The sequence below is a fragment of the Scylla paramamosain genome, chromosome 24, assembly GCF_035594125.1.
Source record: "Scylla paramamosain isolate STU-SP2022 chromosome 24, ASM3559412v1, whole genome shotgun sequence".
Classification (NCBI taxonomy): Eukaryota; Metazoa; Arthropoda; class Malacostraca; order Decapoda; family Portunidae; genus Scylla; species Scylla paramamosain.
The window spans coordinates 6,574,162-6,599,910 of record NC_087174.1 but is presented as its reverse complement, the minus strand read 5'-3'; the positions used below and the strand labels follow the sequence as shown (position 1 = coordinate 6,599,910).

Below are 25,749 nucleotides of genomic sequence, written 5' to 3'. Positions count from 1 at the left end.
CGAGTCTTTTTTAGACATAGACTCATTCATTCTGATCAAAATAACTATTTGTGTAAGGATTGTGGAAAAATATTTCCATCAAGAAGCCGCCTCCAAGATCACATGCCTGTTCATACTGGAGAAAAGAATTTTAAATGTGAAGAATGTGGGAAAATGTTTAGTCGTAAAGCCAATCTCACAAGACATACAAAACTCCACACAGGTAAGAAAGCATTCAGGTGTTGTGCCTGTGGAAAGTCTTTACCCAGTAGGAACCATCTGGCCATTCATGCAAAGATTCATTGTGATGTGGGAGACTTTACATGTGACAAGTGTGGAGAGCAATTTCGAACCAAATCTGGCATTACTCGGCATGTCTTGACTCACTGATGTAAGGAAGGCTTGAACAGTTATGTGTAAATGCCAAGGACTGTGAAGATATTTCTTGATGGGGAACAGCAACGATTACCCTCTCCTGTCCCCACCTAAAGGCGCTTAGCATTGCAGGAAAGATTAAGTTGTCTAAACTATCAGGAATAGCATAGTTTAGCTATACAAATTTTTATGCAGTATTAGATCTGAACTACGGGTGTTAGAGAAAATTGGAGGTGTGATGTATACTCACTGTATGAGGGATTATGATGTACAAGACTGTTTATATTATCATTACAATGGTTAAGAATTAAAGTCTATCCTTCATCATGTTCATTAGTAATAACACCAAAGAGGGAGGAATTAGGATCAATAGGAACAAGTGGGAGTAGCAGTACATGTCATGAAAAATGTTTGAACTTGAGATGAAATTGAGATAGAAAAGCAATGCAAGGAATTCCCCACCCTCTCATACAGCCTTAAGCCTCACCCACAGGGACACTACACACCTCTGCACTATCCCTGATTTCCTGCTGACTTTTTAACATTGCAAGGGGATAAGTCCTATTCCTTGGGAACCTGACACATGGCCTCCCCCCCACCCCCCCTCACACACACTCTCTCTCTCTCTCTCTCTCTCTCTCTCTCTCTCTCTCTCTCTCTCTCTCTCTCTCTCTCTCTCTCTCTCTCTCTCTCTCGAAGAAAAAGAAGAAGAAGAAGAAACTACAGGTTCCTTGAGGGTGCTGTGTCAGGTATTACACTGCTGGGATCTGAATCCACTGCTATACTACTGTGGGCTATATCTCTGGTTGTGTCCAGATGTGATGGTTGAGGCTCACAGTCCAATACATACTCAGTTTTCTGAAAAGATTCTGCTTTTCTCTTCTGCCACTTAAGCTTATGTAAAAGATTAAGTCTAACCATTCAAAAAAAAAAAAAAAAAAACTTACTTTCTTCAATATCATGTTTTTAATTACGTCAGTTATCCGCTGCAAAGACTTTACCTAATAAAAATAAGTCATTGATCCGCACATTCCCTTGTAGTTTTCATATACTGTGTTGTATATATGAGTATTCAGACTTTTTTTTTTTTCATTTACGAGAGAGAACAGTGATTTGCAATTCAGAAATGGAATATCTTGAACACTTTATTCTTGACTGCAGGATGTGAAAGTAAGAAAAGGGAGTGTCTCAAGCTCCGACAGCCACATATAAAAGTTAAATTTAAACTCTTTGGTCGTAGTATTTGACATCAAGAATACTCATGAAGCAGAGGATGTAAAGGACATATCATATAGCATATGGAGGAAATGGAAATAAACAAATAGAATGAAATATATAGCAAAACACACACACACACACACACACACACACACACACGAAAGAGAGAGGAAAGAGATAAAAAGGTGCCGTTATAAAGGCTACACCCCGAAAACCGTGGTCACATGTAAACAAACCTGCTGGCGATGTGCAGAGGGCTCGACAATGCTACATAATGTGTCAAGAAACTGTTGTTGTTTATGCGGCAAGAGGAAGTCTACACACCCAAACATAGTATTTCATTTATTTCCCAAGGATGCGAAGAGGTTAGTGACCATGAGTGAAATGAATTCGTAAAAAAAAATAAATAAATAAAAATAAAATAATATCGGTATTACTGCCCCACCTGGTTACGGAATGATGCCCTCTTGAATTTGGTGATTACTGCACATTCTATTCTAAAGATGCCAAGTAAGCCTGTAGCTTTACTTAATTTACATATTTAATATAGTATTAGCAATCGGATAGGTCAAGATTATCTTCAGAGGATAGAGGTCCACATCCCATTCCCTAGAAGAACCACTACAACATATACGAAAAAAAAAAAAAACTTGCCCTCAAACTCCCTCTAGTTAATAAGCAAACCATGAGTTCACAGAGAAATCTTAACTGCTGCATTGTTGCAGTGAGACAGTTATACTTAATAAATGCCTGAAAAAATCTTGATCTCAATGTTGTGCTTCATCATGCAATTTCCCATAGAACCAAAATGTTTGCAGACGACAACAGTGGGTGCAAACCCTCAACATTGCCTATGTGAAACACACACAGGTGGTGTGTGAGGATCATTTTGTGCCTCATCACATAGGCTCAAAGGGGCATCTTCTGAGCACTGCTGTTCCAATTCCCACAAGTATGTAGTACAACTGAATATGCTGTCACTCATTTTCCTGTGCGTTTACAATAACCACAGGTATTTATCATTGTTGACTGAAGATATGAATCAGCTCCTAAATTTGAATATTGAAGCATCATATTACTATTATTATAATGGTGCAAATATAATCATTTTCCTTACTAGTAGCTTCATTGATATAAGTACTTATATTTTTATTTATTTATTTATTTATTTATTTATTTATTTATATACTTTTTTATTGTATTTGCTGTGATTCATTGACTTTAAAATGAACAAAGACCTGATTTTCTTTAGCGATACATAAACTATGTACATTTCTCAAAATCATGTTAGGTTTTACAATCTTCATATTATATTTTCATGCATTATTATAAAGTAATATATATGTCCATAGCATTGATGAAATTATGAGCTGTATACCCTGTGCCTTGCTAAATAATCAGTTTTATGATGTTGCAGATGGCAGTGAGGGACAGACTTCCTCAAGTGTTGTGCATACCACTGAGCAGCAAGCTTCCTCAGGTGTTACTGGTAAATGTCATGTTACCTTGAAGTTCATTACAAAATATACACATTACATTACCTGATATGTTTTAGCATGTATTAGCTATACTTTCATTATAGTAAAGTAATTATTGATATATTTTATTGATCATTCAGATTATTCTGAGAAAAGTGTATACTGAGGAAAGATTGCTTTTAACAATGTAAGTCAGCATGTCTGGAATCATATTTTGTACACCTCACTCTTTTTGCAGCATCAGCAGAGGCACAGAATGTAGCAGAAACAGATCATGATGCAAGCACCTTATATGAACTGCCAAGCTATGGTAAGTTATAATCCCTTAAATACATATACATAAATTTGTTGTTGACACTTATCACATGATATAAAAATCAAATTAAAATTAATATTTCTAATCTCACAGATGCTATTTCTTTTCAGATTTGTATGCTTCAGGTTTTGGCCGTCTAGAAGAGCCTTGTGATGTGCTATTGCCTGCCTTGCCACTATCTGAAGTATATACATCTTTGGCTCAAGAACCATCACAAAGTAGTACAGGTTATTTGCATGATGAGCAAGGTGATTATACTTTCACTTATGTAATGTGCATGAGTGCATTTATTATCTTCCTTAAGGTAATTTTCTTTTATCTTATTAGAGTCTTACCTTTTATATTGAGTTAATGTATGACTTTCCCAAAAGCTAGTCATATTTACTAGACAGCAATTTCAGGTTCTAGACCCTTTCTTCAATAGCATGTAAGTAGATGTTTCTTGTTTTCAGGTAAGGAAGAAAATGCTGAAGTGTCTAGGATGCAAAATCATGATCTAGCAAATATGACTAGCTTTGGCAGTTATACACCAACTTGGTAAAGAGAATAAGACTAATAAGATATAAGGAGAGATATAAATACCTTTTTGTACACTAGCTATTTATTCTAAATAGTTATATGATCACAAAGTTCCTTTATTACTCTTATTAGCATATGTATTTCCTTGTTCGTAGCAAGGTGTAGTAATAGGTGTAATACAACTTTATTTATAACTTGTTTATTTTTTGTAGAGAATTGTGACTACTTTGCACTTTTGACAGATTGTTTTGGTACGGAGTTTAGTGTTCTCCCCAATGCCCATCAGCTGCTTCTCCACCCACAGCCCCAGGAAGAGCTATTACCTCTGCAGCCATGCGAAGAAGATGGTATGGTATTGAGAGTTAGAACATTTACACTTTGGATAATGTCATCCTCATCATTTCAAGATTTATGTCATTTAGTCCTTTTTTCATGATGACATGAATTGTCATTTAGAAGCCTTCAGAAAGTAAAGAAATCTTTGCATGTTGTTCAAATGTATCTGAGGAACCCCTGCTACTCTCTCCTGTAGTGCCAGTACCACCAGTGATCCTGTTTATGTTAATATTACAGATGACAACAATTTGGACCACCAAGAGCGGCACATCACAATGTCCTCTGCTTCAACTTTTAGTTTTAAAGAGAACTCATTGCCTCATGATGATCTTGGTGGAGGTGAGAAGCAATGGTAGTCCAATTGTTTAACTTTTGAGGTGTTACTCCCTGCCTATGGATAAATAACTCACATATATAATTAAATGACGAAGATAACTAGACAGACATCACTTTTACTCTATATATTTTTTTATGAAAATATCATTATTCAAAATGTTTAAATATTTAATTTTTTTGCAATTACTGTGTGTGGGTTTTAAACATTGTTGCTAATGCTGATAGTTTTTATTTACTATTCAAGTCATTTCTTATAAGTGCTCATATTTCTTTGTTTTATCTTTTTTTTTTATATATATCTCTATAACAGTTTGTCTAATTCCATATACATATCAAGTATTAGTATTCCCTACTCCACAGTTAGGTTAGATTCCTCAAAAAAACAATCTTCTGTGAAATTATCTAATAATGAACTTAATTTCCTAATGGTGTTTTATCTTCAGTTTCCTCCAAGGCACCCAGGTGCTGATCTGCTATGATCCTGACTTCATTGTCTTTGTGAAGATTGCAAATGTGTTTCTTTCTGATGACTGTCAAACCCAGATGTGGTATTTTATAATTCAGGTCCAGGTGCCATATCTTGTCAAAAGTTCTAGTAGAGCATTACTTCTGCATTCTGCATCATGTCTGTCATCTGTATCCCTTTTAAACTTTTAAACAAAATAATCTCTTGCTGTTTGCATGTATGTATTCACTGCAAAACTTTATGTATTATTATATTTTCAGATAACCTTGGAAATGACCCAGAAGATACTGAGTATAGTTCAGATGATGATTTTGCTTTCTGGCAAAAGATGAAGAGGCATGCAAAGCGAAGGGGTAAAAAATCATCCAGGAACAAACTTTTTGCTAAGTACATGAAATCTTCACATCAGAGTAATTTAAGAAACTCTCATATAAACATTCAGAGGTGTAGTGATCAACAATCATCATCAACAAAAGAAGGCAACAAGACATCTGATAAAGTCAACAGTGTTGTAAAAGGATCAGAAAATGATGACTGGATAACTGATGATGAAGTGGATGATGAGGATCATGAAAACATTGAACTGGCCTTCAAGAGAGAGTTTGAGGAGAAACGTCTTCCACCCAATAGTAAGGAGAAAAACTTTGTATGCAAAATTTGTGGGAAGGCATATTCAAAGCACAGTTTCTTAAGGGCACATATTGTTAAAGATCACAAAGAACATGAAGAAGCCAAGAGGTACCCATATTTTTGTCAGCATTGCAAGAAAGTTTATGTCAAAGAAAAAGATCTGTTGAAACACCAGCAGCAATTCAGTGGCCCTTGTGAAATATGTGGGGTAGTGCTAGGATGCAGTGATCTGTTTTGGGTACATAGAAGAGATCATGACAGTGTTTGTAAGGTGTGTAACAAGGAATTCAGGAAAATGAGTTCATTGTACATCCATATGAACATGAAACACTCAAAAAAAGGAGTATCTTGTCCTGTCTGTGATAAAAGATTTCGTTATAAATCCTTAATAAAAAAGCACATTGCAAAGGTACATGATAATTCTGAATTAACAAGATACAAATGTGACAGTTGTGATTTCTCAGTAATGACACAAAGGGCTCTGAAAATTCATCAGAGTAAGGTTCATGGTTCAAAGCTTGATTTGTTTACCTGTAAGAAATGTAAAAAGACATTTAGCACTAAGCTGACTTATAAGAATCATGTTGCTATCCATGTTAGGAAAAGCAACATTATTTGCCCTCTGTGTTCTAAGAAATTTATATCACAGGAAGAATTACAAACACACAGAATATCTGTCCATGAAGTAACAGATAGAGTAGATAGTAGAAAAGGGACACTATCAAGCCATCTAAATAGTAGTCATTTGTCACACTATGTATGTGCTTTGTGTAACATAACATTGAGTAGTAATGAAGACATGTCTCAGCATATGCATAAGTACCATGACATGGATATAGATTCTCCCAGAGAAATTAGACTAGAAATTGAACGAGTTCATCTTTCAGAAATTGATGAAAATGCTAAAGGTGTGGTGCAGGCTGTAGGCAATGAGGAGACATATCTTCAGAAGTTAGACAAACCTACAAATGGAGACTTTTCCACACACTTTGGCAGTTCTAGTGGTAGGTCAGCTTTGCTTGTGCCAGCCAGTGCAATGCCTCCAAATGTAAATATGGTGGAGGTTAATGGAGTGCAATACCATGTTATAAGGGAAAATCAGCAGCACTGACCTTATGTTTTCATTTAGTCTATCATCCATTTGTCATTTTTAGAGAGAGAGAGAGAGAGAGTTTTATATAACATTACAAATAGAATAATACTTTGTCCCGACTTCTTGTCCATCAATCTCCCCAGTCTGCAACTATATAAATAAAAACAACATATTTGGTTGCAAATCCTTCATCCAGAACTGAAAAATCATAAGATATAAGTTTTCAAGTACAGGCATTAGCTATGACTCACCTATGATACTATAACATAACCATGTGTGACCCCAAAACAAAACCCCCCACATGTGTTGTACAGTGAGTATTCATCACCATATGCACATAATTTAGCTCCTCCATGAGGAGCCACTATTGGTAAGATCTATCTACAAGTGTCTAATTTTTATCTTAAGCTATAAATACTTCTTGCATTGACCACACTCTTGTAGATTATTCCAGACTCCTATGCTGATGTGAGGAAAAATGTGCTTCTTGATATCCTTTTTGTGCCTCCCCCAACCCCCCCCCCTCTCTCTCTCTCTCTCTCTCTCTCTCTCTCTCTCTCTCTCTCTCTCTCTCTCTCTCTCTCTCTCTCTCTCTCTCTCTCTCTCTCTCTCTCTCTCTCTCTCTCTCTCTCTCTCTCTCTCTCTATATATATATATATATATATATATATATATATATATATATATATATATATATATATATATATATATATATATATATACACTTTATTTTTTTCCTTCTGCCTCCTCTTATTCCCCACCCTCTCTTCTCCTCCCCTCCACTTCCTCCTCTTCCATTCTCTTCCTTCCTCCCCTACATTATAAGAATATTCACGAAAAATTACTTATGTATTGGCTATGCTGTGTGTGTGTGTGTGTGTGTGTGTGTGTGTGTGTGTGTGTGTGTGTGTGTGTGTGTGTGTGTGTGTGTGCGCCCAGACTACAGTGACATTCCTTTACTCTCTTCCCCCTCCTCGTGGCCAGACTGGCTGACTCAGCTGTCACTACCTTAGGACAGGCGTCACCTCGGCATCCTGTACATTCAAAGTTCCTCTCCTGAAGTCATTACAAGGTAGGCCCTTCGTCAGGCAGTCGAGGAGACCCATACCCAGGGTTCTCAAGGTCAGAAAGGTCCCGTACTGCGATAATATCTATCCTGACGGTTATCCTGTCCTTCCCAGTGTCCACTGACCAGTCCAAGCCTTCTACTTGGACGATAGGGGTGGCGGCGCTGATTTAGCGGGAGCAGGGCTTAGTTGGCGATGACTGGTAGGCGGCCCCTCCACTTAGCCGGATACTGCTTCCCTGACTGGTGACAGTCTACACCGGCCTCGGGTGTTCGCACGCCCAAGCGAAGTGGTTTCTCTGCCCGCAGGTCCAGCAGCAGGGCAGACGGGCCGATGACTGGTTTGACTCCTTTGAACAGGTCCTTTGCCGTCCTTGCGCTGCCGTTCGTGGTGCAGTCATTCAAGCGATGTCCTCGTTTACATCCCCCACGGAAGTATCCGGCAGCCTCCCGTGGCATGTTCAGCGTGCGGAGGGCGAGGACGACGTGGTGCACCGCAGGAGCTACCGGCCTCACATCTCTGGTCAGCATTACCGATTGACTGCCTCCAAGTCCGAAGTATGGGGCAGAGTCTCCGGCAGGCTGGCCGCGCGCTCCTGTTTCACATGCAGCTTAAGCTGCGGGTCCCTCAGTGCATCAATAACCAAGTCCCTCAAAAGGACGCCAAGCAACTGACCCATTGCGCCCAGATACGCTTTGTGAGCCAGCGACTCCAGATTCTGGACCAGCAGCTGCAACGACTCGCCCCTCTCTAGCAATCAATCCACGGGAACGCACTTTATAGACTTGTCCTGATGCCACCGTTAGGTTACCGTATGAGGCACGCTGGGTGGCTGTGATGTGCACAAAGTACCTCCACAGCAGGTCCTTTCAGGCAAGACACCAGCTGGATTGCATTCTCCGACAGAGTCGTTTTATCCTTAGCTTCAGCCAGCAGCTCAAACTGAGCTAAGTATGCTTCCAGAGACGCGACACACATTCACACGAACACCCTTATGGCCCTCAGGGCCTCAGAGGTCAACTGATAGGCATATGTTAGCTCTCATTCCATTATAGTCGGTTTAGAGCATGAAGTCCGTTCAAGGTGTGGCAGATTCTGGAATTCCCATGAGTGCGACGCTGCCAGTTCGTCCGCCAATTATCGGATTAACAGTCTGTCTCCCTTCACAAGTGTTTCTCTCTCTCTCTCTCTCTCTCTTACACACACACACACACACACACACACACACACACACACAATATATATATATATATATATATATATATATATATATATATATATATATATATATATATATATATATATATATATATATATATATATATATATATATATATACATATATATATATATATGTAGTATTTATTTATTATCAATTTCAATCTTGTGAAGGTAGGTTTTGCAACCACTTAAGGATATTTTTTTCCTTCATTTCTTGAATTTTTAGCAGAGTAGGGACTTGATGCCTCTCATAAAATGCTAAGACTGTTCTCCTTACAACACATTTATCAAAGTCGTGTAGAATATCTCATCTTCTTTGGTGACAAAAAGACAGTCCTTTCAGGTGATGTCCGGCCTCGTTTCGAACAGATTCTTTGAACAGTTTTCTCGGAAACGTTGGTGGCTTTTGCAGTTGCTTTTGAAGGTGGAATAAGGAATCCATTATAAGCTTTCTCTTCAATGAAATACTTGTTGACGCAGTAAACCATTTTCATTTTCTTGCTATGCAGGACCCTGGAACGCGAGCGAGTCGGAGTTCTAGCTTCCATCAAAATCCCTTTCCCACTGCTCCTCCTCCTCCTTCAACACACACACACACACAAACACACCTGCGAGAGAGTGCTAATCCCTTGTAATGATACCCCACCACCACCACCACCACCACTACTACTAGGACAACGTGGTACATGGGAAAACATATTTGCCACTTCATATAATTTATACAAATCGTAGTTATAATACTAAACATCGACACTCATTGTACTATGTAGCTTCCTTTATTATATACAGAATACATAAAATACCACTCTCAAATAGCACCCGGATGGGAAACAAAAGAGAGAGGCCCATGTACGAAGGTTGATTTGGCAGATTGGCTAGAGGTAAACCATCATACTATATATATATATATATATATATATATATATATATATATATATATATATATATATATATATATATATATATATATATATATATAGTCCCACCTTAAACGGACTTCTTGCTCTCAGCAGACTATAGCGCTATAGATAACAGTACCAACCTCATGTAAACAGCGAGCAACACACCGCCGCTATTTAGCTCATGCACACATGTACTCATACTTACTCACATGTGTACTCGGCCACCTCATACACACTGCATGCTCATATGCTGCTACATATACGCGTTCGTAACAATATATTAAGGATTATTAGCTTTTGGTCAGTCCAGTACCTCCCAAAGTTACGTTAACAAAGTTCCAATTCATTGTTACGCTCGTACACTAGAAGCCGCAGCTAAGGTGATTGTGAAATTTGTTACTACTTAAGCGGTTATGCTGGCTGGCGAGCATACAAACAGATCACACAGTGACAGGCAAGACAACCTTCATTGTTTTGGAGATGGAACATGTAGGAATAAATTACGGAAACGTCATTACTATTCTTAGAGAAGGAAAAAACATAGACAATAATTGATTTACCTATTATCTTTGAAGCTTATTAAACACATCCACGTATTGTTATAACCATGACAAGGTCAGATAAGAGTAGAAAAAAGACAAAAACGTGACGGCGCCTCCGCCCTGTGGTGAGTGGCAGAAGCAACCTTGCCAGGCTTTGTTGACATCATCACGTCATATGATCGAAGGCAATGGCTGCTGAGATAAAGCCTCTGCGTGGTGCTCAGCCTGCCAGGACAACACCCACGGACAAGCCTGTGCTGGTGTCCAAAGTAGAGGGAATTGGGGACGATATCAACGCCGCAACACTCATTAATGGAGGCACGGGTGTCATCTCTATCAGCGATGACAAGTAGGTGCTGGGGGCGTGGACCTGGTGATGGGGACGTGGACCTTGTGTTGGGGACGTTGGTGTCGGAGCCATGGACCTTGTGTTGGGGGCGTGGACCTTGTGATGCGAACGTGAACCTTGTGGTAAAGCCATGGACATTGTGTTGGGGGCGTGGACCTTGTGTTGAGGGTGTGGGGCTAACCTTGACCTTACTGAGAGGGCATGGACCCAGCTTTGGCTCAGTGTTGGGAGTTGTGGATCCAGCCTTGCCTTAGCATAACTACATATTTAATTTTTTGCCTCAAGTACAATCTTACTGAAAGCAGTTTAAAATCTAGTCATTTGTAAACTTTCCTGGTGGTGGCCCCGACCTCCTTAAGGTCCTGTCTCCTTTTGGAGCACCAGTGAAGCTTTGGGAAATTGACCTGAAGGTTGTTTGAGCAACTACCACGAAAGGTTTGCCAATATTTAATGATGTTTGAGCAACTACCATGAAAGATTTGCCAATATTTAATGATGTTATGCCAAAGTAACCTTTCTTATACAGAGAATGAATTGAGTCTTCATCCCTGACTGTCATGTTACTAAACAAGCTTACCTAAACAAATTAAAACTAAACTTGACATAGTCCCACCTCAAGACAGCTGATATATGATGTATGATACCCAGTGGAAGTTTTAGATAATATGATAGAGAAAAGATGATACCACCTAGGATCTAACCCAGCACCTTCCACTTGCCAAGCAGCAGTGTTTCTTATTATACCTCGATATCCTTAAGTGACACCACGCACATAATGGGACTGCATCAGTGAGACAGAGTCTTGATTACCAACTGCTCTCATTCCTTTTAACCTTCTTAGAAAAAAACTCTTATTGCTTTCCCTGAAGTTATTGGAATAACTTTATTTAACCTAACTGAGCCTCTTAGTTCCTTCATTCCACTTATAGATTTTGATATATGTCTGGTTTTACTTTTTATCTCTAAATGCTGGCAATTAAATTTTTTATAGTCTGATTATATGTCAAGTCATGCAGACTCAGATGTTTGGCACCATCCTACCTGCTACTATGAATTTTTTTTTTCCAATATTTCATTTTTTATTTATTTATTTATTTTTTTTAATATGAAGGGACAACACAAATCCTACATATTTGTATTATGTTCCTGTCAAGGAACAGGAATATTGAAAGATTATAAACATGTAATGATATTTGTTTTATGGCAGGTCTATGCGCATTTGGCAGCAGCGGGATTCAGGACAATATTGGCCGAGTGTATGCCATTTCCTACCATCTGTTCCTACCAGTTTTCATTATTTGCCAGACCTGAGGTTCCTGTTTCTGGGACTTGATAATGGAAGAGTTGTTGTAAGTATTTTGGAGACATTTTTTGCTATTACCTGACTGGAATAAATATTATAGTATAGATTTTTTTTGCATTACATTTTTTCGTATCAGTGTCTGTATGGGTAGACCATCACTAATCCAGCATCGTTGGGACCTGTAGGGTGCCAGATTAGTGATTTTGCTGGATAACAGAGGTTACAATGCACAACATAACAATTAACCACCTCATCCTCCCTTTAAAATACCCCCATAAATCAGTATAAATTGATTAATAAGTGGGGCTGTACCAATATCACATTTTTTGCAATACCAATACTGTTACTTAATTTTCTGTTGATACCGATAGTATTGGTACAGCCGATGCTGTTAGCAAAGAAACTGAACAATTTTTCTTTCTGTTTCTTAATGTGTATAATTCACACAATATTCACACAGACATACCGTTGTCAAGTTTTTTCAGAAGTTCATCGTTATCTCTTATGGATAATCTCATACATTATTTGTGCTTTACACAATGAGGAGCATTTTCTCCTTTCACTGGAGCCATGGCTGGAGCTAAAAGTGAGTAGGTTTAATAGTTAATGGAGGAAAACAAATTGGAATGGTTTCCGTGTTTAGAAGTGATGCCAACTGATTATATACCAATTAATGCCAGCAAACAGTAGTGGCAGCAGGTTGGTGCAGCTGCCTAGGAACTTTAAAATTACACTAGCTGAAATTAGTGCTGGATTAGTGATTGCCAGGTCAGTGATGGTTGACCTGTAATATATTTGCTAGTCAGTGACAAGGGATTGATTATGAAGAACATTGTGTGATAAACATAATCATACTACTCAGGTTTTTTTTGGCCAGCTAGTGTGTGTGCATCTCAGATCTCATAATTATCTTGTTTTGCAGGAATTCACAGTTGCTGCAGACTACAACAGCATCACTCAAGTTCGTGAGTACTTGAGCCACCAGAGTCGTGTCACAGGCCTCATCCATTGCGCCTCTGCCAAATGGATACTCTCTGCAGCAAGGGACAAGTTCTTTGTGTACCACTGCACCAGTAGTGGACGACGGCTGGGTGGTCACCAGTGCTCGGCATGGTGCACAGCCCTGCAGTATGATGCTAAGAGCACACATGTGTTTGTGGGAGATTATGGAGGACAGATAACAATGCTCAAGCTGGAAGAGACTGGTCCACAGGTCATCACAGTTCTTAAGGTACACCTTTGCTTCTTCTAATTCTTTCATTCTGTCAACTCACATTCTCATATACTCTACTATGTCTTCCTATTTCTTTGGAAATGTGTATTTATAGATGCTTGTCAAAACTGCATCTTTGATGCACATGAGTCCATATCACATAATATTATTTCATATTACTGTTTTCTTTTTTACATACTCTCAGGGACACAATGGCTCCATAAGATCCCTTGCTTGGGATGCTGAACGGCAGCTTCTCTTCTCTGGCTCCTTTGACCAGTCTGTGATTGTGTGGGACATTGGAGGTGGCAAAGGAACAGCCTTTGAACTTCAAGGACACACGTAGGAAACATTGACTGTTTTGCATATTTGCTTGTGTTTTCTAATTGTAATATGCAGCATTCTCTTATAGCTACCTTGTGTACTTATTTTAGCATCATGGCACACAAGATCATGTTATAAAGGAGAAATTTCCAAAGCTGTGAATTATGTGTCTATCTACGGTAATCATTATTGAAGTTTGTGATATGAGGGGAACAGCAAAGTACAACCCATTTGTTACTTAAACAGGTTTCCTTAATAGGTGTCCCAGCTCATGCAGACCAGTAATGTGTGAAATAATGTTTTACTCTTGGTCTTAACTAGCAAAAAAACATTAAGTATGGGGCAGGTAGGAAGGCAAGTTGTATGAAGGAGGATAAAAAAATATGAATGACTGTCTACATTTCATCAACATAAAGGAGACAAAGATAAAGTTTCATCATACTCATTTATTACAAGGAGTGGTGCTACAAGAGTGGGTGACTTAACCATCATCTCAAAAACTACGAGTACTCTGTATCTGTACACCAGGGGAGATAACTGAGACAACATTACTCTTTGTCTCTTTCACTTTCAACTTCCTCCTTTAACATATTCTTTGAAATTCCTTGACCAGCTGTTTCTATCTCTCCTTTTGCTATCATATTTTGTCATGTTTTGTTTCAGGAGTAAAGTTATTTCACTGGTTTACTGTAAGAAGAGTCATCAGTTAATTTCTGGAGGAGAAGATGCTATTGTGGTGTTCTGGGACATGAAAGCCAATAGGCAGGAGGTAAGAGTTAATGTTTGTAGTTTCACAAGTCTTTTTATTTACTCTCACCTTTATTCTGTTCATTGTGCTGATGCAAGTTAAGTAGTATTATCACTCTTATCCCTTACTTGGAAACTTTGATATACATCTCTCCTTGTTTTAGATATTGTTTTACTTATATTGGCCTTCTATCTTTTATTTTACTCATTTTCAGATTACATAATATATGTCTGTGTCAAAATGTTTAATGAAATACAAGATAGTGCATATTAAAGCTCTAATCATTCTTTTCCTACATGAAGATACTTGGATGTTTCAGACACCCGAGTGGTTGCAGTCTGATACTTGTCAGTATTGTGAGCGACCATTCTTCTGGAACATAAAAGCCATGATGGACCAGAAGCAGATTGGTCTTCGTCAGCATCACTGTCGGTCAGTAAACTCAGCATTTAGTTCTATTTTTCATTGTTATTCTCAGGTGTTGGCAAGACTCACTCAATTCTTCCTTCATTAATAGTTATGTATACTTCTGTAAAAAAAATAAATAAATAAAAAAATTAGTTGCGGTTGGAAATCCCATCACCTCTGTATTTTTCTGTGGATAAAAGTACAGGACTTTTACTTGGCCCAGGATCTGCATTACTAGACAAAAAGTCTAGTATTGTAGAGGTATGAAAATAATACTGTGTAAATAGGTGTAAACAAAAATAATGAAATGGGAGGGCAGAGTGCTGGGGTAAGTGAAAGGAGAATGAGAGAATTAGACCATGTAAGGAGGAAATGCAAGAACAGGAATAAATAGAAATTTTTCTTTTGCAGTTATCACCCTGTGGAAATTCTCATAAATAAACAACAGGTATAGATGGATAGATAGAACATTTATGTAGTTGGCACACTAAGGTTACAACAGAGATCTTGAGCTTGATGAAGACAAAGTAGGTTTGTCTTCTTTCATAATGTAGCCCCTGTTCACATGTCAAGAAATGTATGGAGTGTAGGCTGAGATTTGTCTTTGCTTCCCAAAAGGAGTGGAGGACAATAATCAAGAATGGGAAAGAGAACTATTATCATAATCACCACACATATATTTATAATCTTGTCAAAGAGTATATTTTCAGGAAATGTGGAAAGGCAGTTTGTGATAACTGCAGCAGCAAGAGATCCTGCATCCCAACAATGGGATTTGAGTTTGATGTAAGAGTTTGTGATAAGTGCCACACATCAATATCAGACCAAGAGTGAGTAACTAGTGAATCTCTCAGTTCCTTTGTATGATGTTGAATATATACTCCATATACATGTGAATACAATACATTATCTATTTGTTTGCAGCTGTACAATCTTGTGTTTTATTTTTTTCATGGACTGCATAGAATGAATGGAGAAAAGTAAGCAAAATTTAATGTGTACTATACATTGTCATAGACATAACACTAGACATTGAAATCAGTGTGGTACTGAAGCCTTGGAGTGACAGTAAATCAGCATAGGTATAACTCTTGATGGTCAGCTCATTAAAATAATAGGTTTATGGAATGCATTAGCCTATCAACACAGATGTTAACACCAGACTTGGAGCTCATTATAAGAAAACCTTGGAGTGTGTTAGGTGCCTTACTATCAGTGCTCAATATGCAACACTTTTGATCTTTAAATTTATGATCCTTTGGGTTAGAAGTGCCCTGCAGGATTTAAGCTTAGCTGATCTTTTCATTACAGCCGTCAGTCACTGGCCAAATTTCATGAAGTGAAGCATAGCATAGTCAACATGGACCTTGATGAGGAGACTGGTCTTCTGCTCACTGTGGGTAAGTATGTGTACTTTTAGCACTTACTTATTATTTGCATGATTGACTTAGACTTATAATGTACCATCTCCTAATGCATTAAGTATCAAGTAGTTCATTTTATTTACCTATGTCATGTAGTTAGAGTATGAAGCTGCAGGGTTGAGATGTATTGGACAAATGATGTGATAAGGCAGCTAATAGTCCCAGCCAGATTCTGTCTTTGCAAGGAGCTAAGCATCTGATGGCTTGTCGGAGTAAAAAAAAGGTGTTGGTGGAAAGTCATGACAAATAAGGCCCCAGAAAAAAATATGCATCACAGTGGAAAAAAAATATGAAGAAAACATTACTTTTATTGTAAAAATGTTTTATAATTTAGAAATGTTTTGAGGTGCCATAACAATGGGTCATATGGCATTATGGGGTTTGGTCTGTTTCATTAGGTGACAAAGGGCAACCATTGTGAATACAGAACCTAGCTCTCAAGACATTTATAATACTGACTCTAGTGGTATTAGATTAAATCATTCAATGATTGCAATAACTGATTTGGGAAAACAGAAAAGTATTGGTAAATGTGAATTTAAATTGTAGAGATTGAAACTTTGATAGCATAAGATTGTTAATTAATGGTTTCATCCCAAGTCAGTGAAAACTCAAGATAAACTGTGCTTTTATAAAACCAGCTGATGAATAAACTTCTCTTTTTTGCAGGTCAGGACCGAATCATGAAAATATGGGAGGTGTCAAGTCTGCTGAATTGATCCCAAGAGGAGGGTGAGGAGCCATGGCAGACCCAGGTGCTGCAGACAGCTAGTGCATTGCTGTGAGGGACTGCTGGCTCCCACCCACAGGACAACACTAAGATTCTGTTTGGTGAGGAATAATTAGGGATACACTGGTAGGCGTCAAATTGTTTGATTTGCAGTTGATCTTTTTATTGTTGATCAACTGAATGTGTTGCTGCATCAAGGATTTCATATGGAATGCCATAAATTTTTCATTTTAAATTATATCTGTGTAGAAATATACACACATTTTCAGGCTCTCAGATTGAAATGTTCTGTATTAGATTCTTTATTCATTAATTATACATAAACTGTGTTGATGTATCAAGTGCACATTACTACTCTTAAGAGTCAAAAGGAGACAATGCTGAATGTGTCAGTGTTTCAGCAAGGTTTGTAATTAGAAAACACCAGCACTGGCAGGGAGGTGCAGGCCATGTCCACAGCATGTCCAGCAGAAGGCAAGAGTATTCAAATGTGTACAATACTACAATTCATAATAAGCCTATTCTGTGCCGCGTTCCTCACATTCAGAGCTACCAAAGTATTTGTAGTCTGATGAAAAGTGGAGATGTACCAGGTGTAAAATACATTGATATTCTTTAGCACTCTCCTTATGTTACCTCCAATTTATGACAAATGTTAGGGCAGTATAGGATGGAATGAAGATGTTTGATGATTTGGTGTAAAAAGACCTCTCCCACTCAGTCAGCATTTGAATTTTTGAGATGTGTTTTAGTATTTGCTTTTCCCTTCTCATGTCCTTGGGTCTAAGGACAGGGATTGTAGCAAGACTCACTGGAGTAAAGTGTGAAGGTTGCTGGAGTGTACAGTAATTAATTCCTATAGCACTGTTATCTTATCACTAATGCGTTAGGATATTGGAACCACTTAGGTAGGTCAGCCTACTGTGCTTGACTTGGGTGAAGTGTGGATGGTACAGTACGTGGTGTATGATCTGTTAAGTAAATGTGGTGGATCTTGAAAATCTGATATTATGGATCTGACATTTTGGACTGTGGGAATGTTAATAAAGAAAAGAAAATTCTCTCACATCATAGGCTATGGCATGGCTTGTGTGTCTTTCTTGTTTAGTGTCATGATACTCTTCTTGGCTTGTATTGGGACAAAGGAGATAAGTGTGTGAGCAACATTCACTACAGACAGAAAGCTGAGTAATTCCTGGACTTCACCTTTCTCTTTTGGTGGGATTTAGCTTTGATACATCACACACACACACACACACACACACACACACACACACACACACACACACACACACACACACACACACACACACACACACACACACACACACACATACACAGTAAGCTTATTCATTTCCTTCAGTTTTTATTCATTTTGTTCCTTTTTAAGTAGATTTCATATACATTTGTAGTAGACTGAAGGCAGAATATCACAGCACTTATTAATTATTTAATAGCTAATGTGTTTTTTTAACAATATATGTAAGATTCCTTTCTAGCTATGAATGTACTTGGAGCCTCATTTCTATTTATTCTTCTTTGTTGTCACTGCATTCCATGGTAATGCATGAAGTTCGTGTTTTGTTGAGTTTTGGTGAACTAGGAATGAATGTGTTATTTAAAATTCTCTACTCCTTATATTGGGGACAACTTTGACAATGCCTTTGCCCTTGAGTGTAGATGCAGGATTCTCCTTAGGTAGAATCTTGGCATGAATAGCTAGGTCCATATTCTTAAATGTTTCAGCATCTTGTCTCAGCTGCATGAAACAGGCTGTAATGGAAGCTATTGGAATGTTCAGGGGTGTTTTTATAATTCTAGTAATAGTTAACAGACCATTATGGAAGATATTGGAGGTTTTCAAGAGCATTTTCAGTATTGTAGTGATAGCTTACCAAAGCTTCTGAGTCATCACTGGAGAGAAACATCCATGAGAGTTTGACTAATCATCTTTGGTCTTCAGAAAATATTGTAGTGAGAGCCTGAAGTGTTTCAAAATATGGACCTTGATCCCAGTATGATTATATACAGTCCATTAACTAGCTTAGAGGTTCACTAAAATCTTAAAAAGAAACATATTTTAATTATTCTCACCTGTATAAGCACTAGTCATTTGTGGGAAGGCATACATCTAGTCCTTTCTATACAAATAGATATATGATATTTATCTAGTCGATTAACAGAGCAGACTAATCTGCATTTTGGAGGAAAATATCCAATACTTCACCATAACTGTTTGACTGGTAATGGCAGTATTTTACTTAATTTGAATAACCCTTGCGGATTTTACCAAGCAAGTATGTACATTACTACAAGCACTACAAAAATTTGAACTATTCGACAACTCATCTTGATGCCAGTGGTGTGTTCCAAAATTATACTCATGAACTTGCTTTAAGCCATTCTGTTGTTTAAGGGGAAGCCATAGCAGTCAAACTTATATAATATGCATGGTTTGTTTTATTTATTTATAATGTAACAATGTGTGTTTTGGATTCTTTTCTGATTTGGTATTTATTGCTTTATTTCCTTTTGGGTTCCTGTCCTCTGAAGCTGTACAGTTATCCAAAGTGGTGACGTCACAAAGTCCAGTAAATTTCATGGTTGTAAATTAAATACACATTAATATATGTGCTGTTGAACTGCTTTATGTCAAGAACTCCACAAAGATCAAGAAATGGGAATGTGAAAAGCAGAGGCAGTTGTCTGATACTGTTATCGGAGAGACTATGTAGAATATGACCTCACCACTTTGAGCAACTGTACATGGAGGAAAACTATAAGTATTAACACTTCAGTTTGTATAACTTTATACATTGTGTTTGAACAGCATTATGTTGCATTTAGTTTTTTTTTTCACTCTTGCATTTTTCTCATGAGCCAAAGCTAATTTGTTGCAGATACGATTTTAATATCTTTATCTAGAGATAATTACTGAGTTATTTTTTTTTTTATTTTGTGTTGGTTTTTGGTGTTACATGTCTGGAAATGACATAGAGGATCCATTTATCACATGATATAGTACATACTGTTTATTCCTATGACATTGTTATAGTAAAATATAAAAGAGATTGAAAAGAGATTTAGTTTACTTATTATTTATTGAGGATTCTTATGTATGTTTATATTTAGTTTACTTATTATATATTGATTGAAAAGAGATTTAGTTTACTTATTATTTATTGAGGATTCTTATGTATATGTATATTTAATTTACTTATTATTTACTGAGGATTCTTATGTATATTGATGTTATTGTTTTGTGGTGCAGTTGAAATATCGTTGTAGTTGTCATAATCCAGAAACTGCTGTTTACATGACAGTTACATAAAACTTGTGTGATTGTGTTGTGGGAATGTATTGACATGCAAGTTTGCAATGTCTGTACCGTTATCCCAAGTAGTGGTGTCACAAAGTCTAGTGAATTTCATGTTTATAAATTTAATAAAAATTAATATGTGGACTAATTCATTACTTTATATTAAGAGCTCCACAAAGACCAAGAAGAACTGAGGATGTGGTAGGTGGAGGTAGTTGCCAGGTAATTATATTTAGTCTGAAGCATTTTGTACAATATGACACGACTACTTTGGGCAACTGTACATTGTGGACAGCTATTTGTATAAAGGAAGGTCCACATCCTTTTCCTAGTCTCTGTATTTGGAAGGAAGAGGGAAGTATTTTTTATCTGAAGGCCTGATATTAATCTTGTAGTGAGGAAAGACATGAAGTGTAAAATAATTGCATTGTTTTCCACAAACCATTTGAATTTTTGTTTTGGAAAGAAAATTTTACTTGGCTTATAAGAACACTTTAGATTCCAGCTTGTAGTTGTACTAAGAGTTATATTCTCAAACATTTTGGCATCTAATCTCTACTACTTTGAACATGTAGTGAAGGTTAATGGAGTTTTCAAGGGTGTTTTCATGATTCTAGTGATAGATTAACAAGGATTCTGCATAATCAATGACAAAACACCCATGAAAACCTTATTCCTGTGACCTATGAAAATAGTCCTCATGAGAGAACAAAGTGTTTAAGAACAGTAGTTGTGCAATGAATTGTGGCCACCATTTTGATCAGTAGTGAGAGCACTACACAGGTAGATGTGTTGCTTGTACTATAAGAATATTCATGATTTTTGTTACACTTTCAGGATTTGTGAGAGGTGTAGGCATGCTAAGTGGTGTGTTAAGTTTATTGAATATAAACTTGATGTCTGTGCCTTCAGTGGTAGTGAGGTGTTGCAGCACAGGGACACAGAGACTTTATCTAGATTATTTAATTCAATTTACAAGACAGTCCATGTAAGACAGTTTGATGTGTTGCAAATTATTGCTGGAAAGTAGCCCAGTATAAAAGTTAAAATGAATATTCAATCATTGTATATTTGTATAACTTGCAGGGCATCTGCCATATTCTCCAAGGATTGTGATCCCCAGTCTTGTTTATTCATTAATCAAATATGCCATATAAAGTCTGTTAGCCCACTTACAGCATCATTTTTTTTTTTTCTTTATCTTTTTGTAGCACCTCTGAAAATTGCCATATTATTGAGGAGGTGAGTTGTGTAAATTTTCCTTCACATTCCGTACCTGTGATACCAAGGCACATATTATTAGCAAGTACGTATTACTATTATGCTATAATCTCCATTTAATATTTGTAGTCACACTTCATTCTTCATCATCATTATCATCACCTCAAGCTGGTTCATGATGTCTTGCACTACAGGCCAGCCTGTTATTCCTGTCTCCACACCTACATGGCATATTACCTAATTTTCTCTTGTCTCTTGAAATCTACCGAGATATTAATACAGTTCTTGTATCTCTTAATTTCACTCAGTTAAATTACTGAGTCTGTCCCTGTCACCTACTGTTGAAAGGACTGGAGGTCATCTAGTATTAAGACCCTACACCTATTTTGATAACCTGCTTTGTAAATCTAGTTTTTATTAAGCTTGAAGCAGTTACTTCTTGTCCCATGTCAGTTACTAAACCTAATGATCTTGTTTGCATCACCCTTGTTATGTTCTTATGGCAAGAAATAGAAGGGTGATATAGACAAGATCATGTTTTTCATCATGTTTATAAGGTTTGAACATAATGAATACTTATGTTGCCTGAAGGAAGATGATAGTAATTGATGAAATAATACATAGGTTCCTCACCTTGCTGACACCAGAAATTTGCTCTGCTGCTCATGGTAGTGAAATCTTGTTAAATTTTACTTTGACACATTGTATTTCATTCTGTTAGGTAGTAGTCATAGCATCATCTGCAATCACCTAACTACTTGACTGAAAAGTAGTGTAATGTCTCACTTAGGAGCAACATGGAAACACAGATGAGATGATCTAAAGAGTAGCCATGAGAGAGAATGGGATTGAACAGTTGGGAGGAGATTCATGTTAAAAGGACTGATATGTTACTGATCACCAAGGACTTAGTGGATTGTGGTCAGCCTTGACTGTCCCATCACTACAGGAAATTAGGACATGACATTGGAGTAGTTTGGTATCTTGAGTGATGCCATGGAAAAGTACAGTATTGGGGCCAGTGTTTTGATAGATGATTAACCCAAATATGGCTGGATTCCAGACCTTAATTGATTTATTTTTTGACATTTAAAAGATACACTCACATGTTACTTTATAGTCTGCTACTGTTTGTACACCAAACTAAGATATGGGTAAAAAGTTATTTATAGATTTTCATTCAGTCCCTAGGTACTGATATCTTTTTGTCCAATGTACATAGCTTATGGGATATTATATCCCCCTGAAAATAAGAATTTACATATTTGCATGAGATTTATGGTCACAGGTATGAGCTTTGAATGTAAGAAAACCAGACCTAACTGACAGTGTGTGTGTGTGTCTGAGTATGTAGTATTTTCACTTCTGATTTATTTTTAGATCTCATTGTTTTGTCAGATATCCTAATGAAAACCATGTGATACATAGTTATAAGCTTGGTTTAGGTAATTTACATTAATGGTTACTGATGATCACAAGAATTTATAGGATATTTGTATTAATAGCACAGTTGTGGTCACAAGTCTAATAATCTGCCACTCTCTTTTACAGTGTTTACCATTTTTCTTCAAGCTTATGTCCTTTGATCTGGTGAGAATATCCTTGTAAAACCTAATAATGAACACATTTTCAGTAGTTCGAGGGACTTAATCCCCTGTTACACATTACAGAATCATGAAAACATAAAGAAAAATTATCTGAAGGTGAGATAAACTGGCCATGACAGGTTGTCACAGGGGCACTGAACCTGTGCCAGGTTACTCAAGGTAAACATGCAAATGCAGCATAAGTTGGTTGGCCCTAACCACATGAAGGTTACAGAAAATGCAGAACACAGTGAAAGTGAGTGTGGCCTGTTGCTCTTCTATTATTTGTGACTATATCAGAGCTCTTCAGCATTATAAGCATTGTGGAAGAGATTGCTTAGCTCTAGAAAAAAAATATTCTGTCTGTTAATTCACCATATTCACATTTTTCCATTTGTGTTGATTGTTTATTGCATTGATTTTACTTGACCTATCATGAAACACACAAGTTTATGAAAGTATCTCTGTGTTTGCTGTAAAGGTTTTTATTGGATATAAGGTCTCTCTCTCTCTCTCTCTCTCTCTCTTTCTCTCTCTCTCTCTCTCTCTCTCTCTCTCTCTCTCTCTCTCTCTCTCTCTCTCTCTCTCTCTCTCTCTCTCTCTCTCTCTCTCTCTCTCTCTCTCTCTCTCTCTCTCTCTCTCTCTCTCTCTCTCTCTCTCTCTCTCTCTCTCGTGTGTGTGTGTGTGTGTGTGTGTGTGTGTGTGTGTGTGTGTGTGTGTGTGTGTTAAGCATTACAAACTGGTATACTTAAAATTTGGCAAAGCATTTTATTCACAAGCATGTCAGAACTATTATCTTGTTGCATAATGTAATGTACTGCTGATTTCTCATGGCTTGGATCAGAGAGTCTTAGCCAGCCTTGTCTAATGGCTTCTAGGAGACAGAGCTTGAGGACAAATGAAATCTGTAATTCATTCATCCAATTAACATGAAGTTATTGCTCCTAGCACCATATTCTCAAATGTTTTTGAGTCTTATCCTGACTATTTTCAACAGCCTCTAGTGGAAATTATTTGAATTTTCTTTTTTTTATTATTGATAGTTTAACAAGGATTCTGCATCATCAGTGGAAAAAAACTTCCTATGAAAACCTGACTAATCATCTCTGTTACCACTGAAAATAGTTCTGATAAGAGAGCAAAGCATTTCAAAATACAGGACTTAGCAATATCTGTGAATCAGAGTAGTGTTATTACAGCTCTCAATCAGGAAGTTGGCTATAGTGGTTACTGGAGTTGCAAGTGCAGTAGTAATGTTATTCAAATTTAAATTACTTGTACCAATAACTTATAAAGTTTACAAAATACGCTATTTTTTGTGCAAATTTTTGTTTATTCATGACCACCCATCAAACACTGTTGTTTGCATGGGGAAATCTATAATGCCTCTTTAAGGAAAAAAGCTCTGTGACATACTTAACAATGATAGATGAGTGACTTCCAAAAGTGCTATGTCCACTTGCTTCCATGTAATTATTAAGAAAAATTCATAGGATCTGATATACTACTAAATGTGACAATAGAATGTACATAGATTTTACCAAATACATATAATTTTATATAAGTACAGAACAGTAAATGTTTGACAAAGTTAAGTCTTTTAGCTCCTTGCGATGACATCCAAAACCCTTGTAAGATCATTCATACCTATCTGAATGAGTGTAAAAAGAGCGAGAGCAAGAAAAAAAAAGAAAGAAAGAAAGAAAGGGATGCCCACAATAGAAGTGAAAGTACAACAGTTTTGAATGCACAAAGACATCCTCGAGTGTTTGCCCCTCCCCGGACAAGGAACTCCGAGCACGTTAAAGGAAGCTGTCATTATATGCAAACGTCATAAGAAAAATCCCAATACGTCCCACTAAAACTTGTTAAAACCAGATGTGACTGGGCGCAGCAACACTGGGTGATGTTATCGCGGAGAAAATCTGACGTAACAAAGCACACATACTGCCTTCTTATGTGCGGCATTCATATTCTCAGAGTTCTGCGCCACACCTCCACTACATTCCAAAGATTCTAATTGAAGTGACACGGGTTCTGATTAGCAAAGCAGATGCGGGAAAGGTGATGCAGCCGTTACGACGTGAGAGGATTAAACCTTTCCTGCTAACAGGCTAATGTAGAGATACTTGTGTTGCATCCTAGAGCCGTCGCAACAAAGGTGATCGGTGAGGGTTTGGCCTCGACCCTGTACAACAACGGCGTAGAGAGGTTTCTGTCATGGAGTTCAAGACCTTGAGTGCGCGCTTTTAACTGTGGTATCCATCAAGGGGAGCTGGGGAGGAGGGGGAAGCAATACACCAGAGTTGGGGAGGACACAAGGCAAGCAGAAGTTAGAGACATCAAATATTACATAACAATATGTATAGGCGTGGCTGGTGCAAGTGGGACACCAGGGGAACACATTCTCTCCCCCCCCCCCAGGCCACTACACCTGAGCAACCATAGATCTCACCAAAAGATATGAAATGCATCATTAATCCTCTTGCTCTCAATGATGTCCTAAAAATATACTCTCAGTTTGTATATTTTAGTAAGCTTGAAGAGAAACCATACCAGTAAAAAGGTTAACACACACACACACACACACACACACAGAGGGGTACTGAGGTGTTCCATAAAATTATTAAGTGAATTAGAGCTTCT

At 37.5% G+C, this 25,749-nt stretch overlaps 2 protein-coding genes across 6 annotated transcripts; both read left to right on the top strand.

The window, feature by feature from the left end:
* Positions 1 to 1,569: 1,569 nt before the first annotated feature.
* Positions 1,570 to 7,181, top strand: LOC135112653 (zinc finger protein 699-like). 4 transcript variants are annotated; one of them, XM_064027266.1, is made up of 8 exons: positions 1,572 to 1,937; positions 2,391 to 2,524; positions 2,990 to 3,061; positions 3,289 to 3,360; positions 3,477 to 3,614; positions 4,128 to 4,232; positions 4,459 to 4,560; positions 5,284 to 7,181. In XM_064027266.1, exons 1-8 carry the CDS (start codon positions 1,681 to 1,683, stop codon positions 6,762 to 6,764), a joined length of 2,361 nt encoding a protein of 786 aa, XP_063883336.1. In that variant the 5' UTR covers positions 1,572 to 1,680; the 3' UTR covers positions 6,765 to 7,181. The 4 variants fall into 4 exon arrangements, with proteins under 4 accessions (XP_063883337.1, XP_063883336.1, XP_063883338.1 ...); XM_064027268.1 differs by having other exon boundaries at positions 1,762 to 1,937; positions 2,374 to 2,524; XM_064027267.1 differs by lacking the exon at positions 4,459 to 4,560 and having other exon boundaries at positions 1,570 to 1,937; positions 5,284 to 6,921.
* Positions 7,182 to 10,582: 3,401 nt separating this feature from the next.
* On the top strand, positions 10,583 to 24,694 carry LOC135112652 (WD repeat and FYVE domain-containing protein 2-like). 2 transcript variants are annotated; one of them, XM_064027263.1, is made up of 9 exons: positions 10,583 to 10,827; positions 12,035 to 12,176; positions 13,053 to 13,361; positions 13,549 to 13,685; positions 14,331 to 14,436; positions 14,735 to 14,847; positions 15,534 to 15,653; positions 16,135 to 16,223; positions 16,917 to 24,694. In XM_064027263.1, the coding sequence occupies exons 1-9, from the start codon at positions 10,667 to 10,669 to the stop codon at positions 16,964 to 16,966; spliced, it is 1,227 nt and encodes a 408-aa protein (XP_063883333.1). In that variant the 5' UTR covers positions 10,583 to 10,666; the 3' UTR covers positions 16,967 to 24,694. The 2 variants fall into 2 exon arrangements, with proteins under 2 accessions (XP_063883333.1, XP_063883335.1); XM_064027265.1 differs by having other exon boundaries at positions 10,823 to 10,949.
* Positions 24,695 to 25,749: the final 1,055 nt, after the last annotated feature.